Source organism: Hordeum vulgare, chromosome 5H, assembly GCF_904849725.1.
Source record: "Hordeum vulgare subsp. vulgare chromosome 5H, MorexV3_pseudomolecules_assembly, whole genome shotgun sequence".
Lineage (NCBI taxonomy): Eukaryota > Viridiplantae > Streptophyta > Magnoliopsida > Poales > Poaceae > Hordeum > Hordeum vulgare.
The window spans coordinates 363,731,734-363,738,144 of NC_058522.1; the positions used below are offsets into that span (position 1 = coordinate 363,731,734).

A 6,411-nucleotide genomic window follows, 5' to 3' on the forward strand; every position below is an offset into this window, starting at 1 on the left:
CTAAGAGTGTTTAGATAACTAAAATAGTGATCTAGACATTCTTATATTAGTTTACGGAGGGAGTAACTTTTTAATGAATCGAAGCTCTAAGTAACGCTACTTGTAATAAAAATAGTAAGGCAAACAAATCATTGTTGGAGAGACAGCTCAATATTTTTTTCTTCCTTTTAATTATTTTTTGAGTTTTTTTTAATATCGATTGAGGTATATAAGACAAGTCTTTTTTTTGGAAAAAGAAAATTGAGAAGAGCCTCAGTTTTTGGCTATGGTATGTGGCCCGTCTCAGTTTTTGAGCCAATTGGGCTGGGCCAGCGGGCCTGTTGGAGTAGCTAAACTAACCAGCTCGTCCATTTCCGCTCGCCTAATCCCTCCCGTCTTTCTCTACACTCGTCTGCTGCATCTCAGATCTCGCGGGCACCAACAAACCAAAGCAAAGCTCTCCCGCTGTCCCGATCACTCTCCCTTCCAGGTAACTCCTCCTCTCTAGATCTCCCCCACCTCCATCCTCGGCAAGTCTCAGCTGATTAATCCCATGCGCGCGTTCGCTACCTGTGATCCGCGCGTCCGTCAATCATCTCGACATCTTTCGTTGCATGGTTTTCAGCCCGGATCTGACGAGAACGGGCCGTTCAGATCCGAGCTGTGTTATCGCCATTTGGTTTTGAGCCGCTTCTGTTGATCTTACCTGTCTAGGTGCGTTTCTTTCTTCGGCAGGAAGCTTGGACCGGAGGAAGGTGCTGAGAGGGCGGAAAGGAGGCCATGGGGGAATTCTCCAAGGTCTGCATATTCTTTCGCTGTTCCTGTTGCTTGTTGCCATACATTCTGACTGCATGTATTTACATTCGAATTGCACGTTCATTGTTCCGAGGGTGATCTTGCGCAACTGAATTTGCGTCCCAAGAACTGAATTGCACGTTCATTGTTCTGAGGGTGATCTTGCGCAACTGAATTTGGGTCCCAAGAACTGATCAACCGGTTTGCGAAAAAAAAATGTCAACTATGCATATGCATAGATGTAGTATGGGCCAAACGATTTTCGATTTCCCATCTAACTAGCCAACGAGCTGAAACTACGGCAATTCTGGAAATGTATGAAGACTTCACATATGTCATCTCATCACCTACTTATGTTAATTGGCTGTTAGCATTCGTCTGTCGATCCTGTACTATGAAGTGTAAACTGAAACTGAAACTATATTATTGTTTGTGATTAGCACCGTCCTCTATGTAAAGCTACTACTACACATAGAGCACCGGTGGTCTGTCTGAAACTAGTTGATCGACCAAAGTTCTCATACCATAATTTAAGATTTTTATTTTCAGACGGCGAGTTACAGTTGACTGCTTATTAACGCTAAAGGGAAAAAGACCAAGGGATACTTAGTCTGTAATAATGTAATATGATAAACCAAAAATGTTGAAATCTGACATATCATGCATTATGTATTTAACTATTTATACTCTTCACTGATTTGCTGAAATTCTTATTTGTTCCCTCTTTCACTGTGGTTACCTTTGTTTTTCTTATATGAAAATGGTGCTTTCAATTGATGAATATGAACTCCGGCAGCAGCTTGCTTATTTCTCTGGAGAAAGTCTTGTAATGATTGCCCGTTACCGTTACACAGGAATCTTGCCCGTCTGTGAAGAACATTTTGCTACTGGATTCTGAGGGAAAGCGCGTTGCTGTGAAGTACTTCTCGGATGATTGGCCGAACAACGCATCTAGGTTGACCTTTGAAAAGTCCATTTTTACTAAAACTCTGAAGACAAATGCACGCTCAGAAGGTAATTCATTCATAGTGTGTAGCATGTGAATTCCTGTCTTACCATAACTGTAGCACTGGGTTTAATTGCTTTTGCCATTTCTCACCATTGATCAACGATTGCAATTCACAAAGTTACTTGAATTTGCCATTAGTGATTCATATTTGAGACTTGCAATACATGCATATCTAGGCCTGGCTTAAGTTAAAGCCCACTACTGATTTGTAATGCAGTAATACGCCGTAAGATGCTTTATTGGTTTTTAAGTATTTGGTAGGAACATATTATTTGATTTTATTGACAATTATTCAGCACATCTCTTGTTTGTGGTATGTAAATAGCATCACGTGTTAACAAAGAGCCATTAGCTGAACAGAAAGTATTTCATGAACGGTTCATGTTAGTTTACTGCCAATTGTATGCCCTAATTGCGGAACCCTGAATGTCCAATGACCGTGAAATGTTAGTTATTGTATGGGTGAAAAGTTTCACGTTTATTTGATTAGTATATTATGTTCAATAATATCAACTAAGGATAGGTTTGGTTGCAAAGTATTTTCAGAGTATTTCAAGAATACCATAGTATTTTGGAAAACTATTGTTTCAAATACTCTGAAGTGTTTGGCTCTAGTTAAATTTGCAGTATTATAAACCATAGTATGCACAAAACCATGGTATTTTTGGTGTATTAAAAAAAGAGGCCAGGACCTCTTTTAAAAAAACTGAGAAACACGGGAGAAGTTCTCTCATGCGGTTAGTAAATACAACACTGTATACTTTGACTGCCAAACACGACACTGTCTAAGTAATATTTTAAAAACTGATGTTTTCAGATACTACAGTCTTTGTTGTCATCAGCATAAAAAACTGTAGTATTGTAATGCTTAGGTTTTCAAAACCTTCGCTTCCAAACGGAGCCCAAGTATTTTGTTGTCCGAGTTAAATTTGGATATACCTTTGACACCTATTTTGATTCTCTGCAGCTGAGATAACATTGCTTGATGGTAATATTGTTGTTTACAAGTTTGTACAAGACCTTCACTTCTTCGTCACTGCCGGAGATGATGAGAATGAGCTAATCATAGCAAATGTGCTACAGGGTTTTGCTGATTCGGTTGGTCTTCTACTCAGGTAATATACATGCTGTAATGTTACTGCATGAACTGGTATTTTGATACTGGTAATTTGTAAGGCAGCTGGTTCAAGGTGCAACTTATTGTGTTTTAGGGGTGACGTTGAGAAGAGGACTGCACTTGAGAACTTGGACTTGATACTTCTCTGCATTGATGAGATTATTGATGGCGGGTAAAGTTTTCTTATGATCTATGCTAAATTTGAATCGTCTCATGTTTTGTAATCCTCTGTTGGCATGAAGGTGTTGTTGGGCATAATACTCTCGTGTGGTTTCAATATTCTGCCGCATGTTTATGTTGTATTGTTATCTACTCCATCCGTCCCATAATATAAGAGCGTTTATGGGACGGAGGGAGTACTAATTTTTATTTTATGTCCATTTTCTGGGAGCTCTCATTGGAGTTTTTGTAAAATATGTGAAAAGGTAGGCCCCATTCAAAATACATGAGTTTTACAGGACATGGTTCAAAGAAATTGAATCTGTAAAAATTCCAGTGTTCCAAACAAGTGGACCCTTAAAATAATTGAGCATCCTAAACAGCTAGCCAACTAGTCGCCAGCAGTGTTTAGGAACATATCATGGTTGATGCTGATTTCATATAATAATTACCTTAGCTCATTAGACCACTAAATTTTCTTGTGATTTTTTAGCGTTTATATATGTGTGCCAAAGATTTAAAAAGAAACTGAAACTATGCGATCCTTTTTTGTATTTGTGCAGCATAATTCTTGAAACAGATGCGAATACCATTGCGGGGAAGGTTGCAACCAATGCTGCTGACGGTTCTGTTCCCTTCTCTGAGCAGGCAAATTTCTGAATCTCCATCCCCGCACATTCCTCTGTTAGTTATCATATAGTATCTCATAGTTTTTCTCATTGGCTGTTTGTTCTCTGCAGACAATATCCCAAGCTCTGGCCACAGCCAGGGAACACTTTGCAAGATCTCTTCTGAAGTGAGAAACCACTGCTTCTTCTGTCACCCCTGTTACAACTTGTGTGTGTTTGAGGTCTGGCTACTATGCTATAGGCCTGGTAGCGGTCACTTAACCAGAAGCGCAACTGTGACAGACAGATTTGTCTGGATTCTTCTTAAATGATATGTAATACTATTTTCTCGTCAAATGCATGCTGCGTGTCGTACATTTTCTGGAGGTATAGAGAAATAATTTTTGACGTTAATCCAATTTCTGCTAAATAACACTCTTCTCAAACCGGAAAGGGCGGATATCGCTTCAACTTTTTTTTTTTTTTTTTGCCTTTCGTTTATTTCTTTACAAGAATTATGTGTGTTCCCAAGCATGAGCCAGAAGTGGCCTTATTGATGAAGCGTTATTGCTAGGGGTGTTATGTTAGGAGATGAACCTCTGAAGTCTTATAGGCAGCCCAAATGTGTGCAAGAGGGATGTTTAGCCTCCCGTACAATAGTCATTGAGACAAGTGCCGAATATTCTATGTTAGCCTTCACGGGAGAAAAAAATGAAATTAAAGGGACCAGAGGAAAATTGAAGGAAGAACAACGAAAGGGGTTTGTCCCCAGGGCTGTGAAGTTCAGATCTACCACCCCATCTCTGTAAAGTTATGGTTCCACCATCTTTGATGAGTTTATTCTAATCCTTACCTTTTGCAACCCTAAATCTTACTGTTGTCATCTAAGACAGTGATATCTTAATGCATGAAAGCCTCTAAAGCTACTTAGAGAAGAACCTCTAGTGTCCCACATTTGAATGGCTTCATCTAGTGGGTTTTACCCTAATTTAGGGAGTTTCCCACGTTAATATTTGGTGTATATGTGTGTTTATATTGATGTTACATTTTTGTAGAAGAATGTCTAGAAGCACTTAGTACTTGTCCTAGATATGTGTTGGAAGCACTCAGGGAGAAAAGAAAGTACTTCCGCTCGCTGCTTGCATGACCGCACAAGGCAGCTGAGGCAAGAACAGAATTCAGAAAGGTGCGCTCCTGCCCTGCGCACCGCGTCGGCCGTCACTCCGGCGTCGGCGGCCACCAGTCTCGCCGCTCCCCACTCCAGGGACGGCGCCTACCTCCCGCTCCTAGGTGCCATGGCCTCTAGGGTCTTCCTGTCCAGGCCCCTCTCGCTGGAGCCCGACTCCCCCCCGCAGTCTTCGCCAAGATCCCGTTGCATGGTCGCGGCCTCAGCTCAGATCTCTCATCGTGCCGTAGATCCTGGGCACCGCCTTCGGTCCGCTGACCGCTCGTGCAGGGTGGCGGCACGGGGGCCTCTTGCGCCCCCACTCATCCTCCGGCGAATGGTGGGTGGCAGACCAAGATGGGTCGTCGCCCGCGGGCTCCGCCTGTCCGTGCCCCACCTGTGCGACGTCGGCGCCTGGCGGGGCGGCCCCGTGCACTGCCGGCCCCTCGACCGCCGCCCTCCTCAAGGCCACCCCCGAAGCTTCATGGATGCTGCTACAACTGCAGGAGTGATGGGCATATCTATGTCGACTGCACGAATCCTACGTTCCGTGTCCCGGTGCCGTGGGGCCGGTCACACGTCGCGCGGGTTTACGTGTCCCCGCAGCCCCTCTCCGGTGGAGAAGCCGTCGCGTCCCCCGCCGGCCCTCCGCTCTAAGGTGACCACGTCCCCAAGCCCCGACCACGCAGTCTCCTTCCGATCTGCCACTCCGTCGCCTGGCTCGTTTCGAACATATCTATACTTTTTAATTGTTCATGCTGATATGTTATTATTGTAAGATACTTTTTGTGCAGTCATATGCCAATTTATAATATTTTTGAGCACTAGCCTATTGACCCAGTGCCCAGTGCTAGTTCCTATTTTATGCGTGTTTTTTTGCTTTGCAGGTTTACCCTACCAAACGAATTTCAAATGCCACAAAACTTTAATATGATTTTTTCTGGACTATATGAAGACCTGCAAGCATCAGAAGTGGACGAGAGGCCGAACGAGGTAGGCACAAGCCAACAGGGCGCGGCCGCGCCCTAATGACTTGTGCCCCCCTAGATGCCTCCCGCCGTCCCTCTCTGACCTATAAATTCACAAATATTCCGATGCACTCCCGAAACACTTTTTCCGCCGCCGCAAGTCTCTGTTCTGACGGAAGGCCATCTAAACCTCCATTCCGGCGATCTGTCGGAGGGGAGATCAGTCACGGAGGGCCTCTACATCAACCTTGTTGCCCTCACCGTGATGTGTGAGTAGTTTACCACATACCTACGGGTCCGTAGGCAGTACCTAGATGACAATCTCTCTCTCTTATGATCTTCAATACCATGTTCATCGCATCTTCGCTTTGATCTATCCGATGTAATCACTATGTATGGTGTGTTTGTTGGGGTCCGATGAATTGTGGGTTTATGTTCAGATTATTCATGAAAAGTATTTGAGTCATCTCTGATTATTATGATTCTTAATTGCATGATCATCATAGCTTCATAATGCTCTTCGATCTATTGAGATAGTTTGGCCAACTAGATTAATATTTCTTCAGTGGGAGTGGTGCGTTGTAGTAGGTTCAACCTGGCGAATTTCTATA

At 43.2% G+C, this 6,411-nt stretch overlaps 2 protein-coding genes across 3 annotated transcripts; both read left to right on the forward strand.

Annotated features, from left to right (window-relative positions):
• Positions 1-358: 358 nt before the first annotated feature.
• Positions 359-4,097, forward strand: LOC123395922 (coatomer subunit zeta-2). 2 transcript variants are annotated; one of them, XM_045090946.1, is made up of 7 exons: positions 359-469; positions 715-777; positions 1,629-1,788; positions 2,751-2,898; positions 2,995-3,072; positions 3,623-3,707; positions 3,800-4,097. In XM_045090946.1, exons 2-7 carry the CDS (start codon positions 760-762, stop codon positions 3,857-3,859), a joined length of 549 nt encoding a protein of 182 aa, XP_044946881.1. In that variant the 5' UTR covers positions 359-469; positions 715-759; the 3' UTR covers positions 3,860-4,097. The 2 variants fall into 2 exon arrangements, with proteins under 2 accessions (XP_044946881.1, XP_044946882.1); XM_045090947.1 differs by having other exon boundaries at positions 361-469; positions 694-777.
• A 96-nt stretch (positions 4,098-4,193) lies between these two features.
• Positions 4,194-6,100, forward strand: LOC123395921. Its single transcript, XM_045090945.1, has 2 exons — positions 4,194-5,490; positions 5,720-6,100. The coding sequence occupies exons 1-2, from the start codon at positions 4,759-4,761 to the stop codon at positions 5,759-5,761; spliced, it is 774 nt and encodes a 257-aa protein (XP_044946880.1). The 5' UTR covers positions 4,194-4,758; the 3' UTR covers positions 5,762-6,100.
• The last annotated feature ends 311 nt before the right edge of the window (positions 6,101-6,411 follow it).

What these genes read in the sequence shown, in the direction of transcription:
- LOC123395922 (XM_045090946.1), top strand. An exon ending in GACAAATGCACGCTCAGAAG is followed by an intron (nt 1,789 to 2,750) that starts GTAATTCATTCA and finishes GATTCTCTGCAG; the next exon opens with CTGAGATAACATTGCTTGAT. An exon ending in GATGAGATTATTGATGGCGG is followed by an intron (nt 3,073 to 3,622) that starts GTAAAGTTTTCT and finishes GTATTTGTGCAG; the next exon opens with CATAATTCTTGAAACAGATG.
- LOC123395921 (XM_045090945.1), top strand. Translation starts at nt 4,759, where the DNA reads ATGTGTTGGAAGCACTCAGGGAGAAAAGAAAGTACTTCCGCTCGCTGC. An exon ending in CGCCGGCCCTCCGCTCTAAG is followed by an intron (nt 5,491 to 5,719) that starts GTGACCACGTCC and finishes TTTGCTTTGCAG; the next exon opens with GTTTACCCTACCAAACGAAT.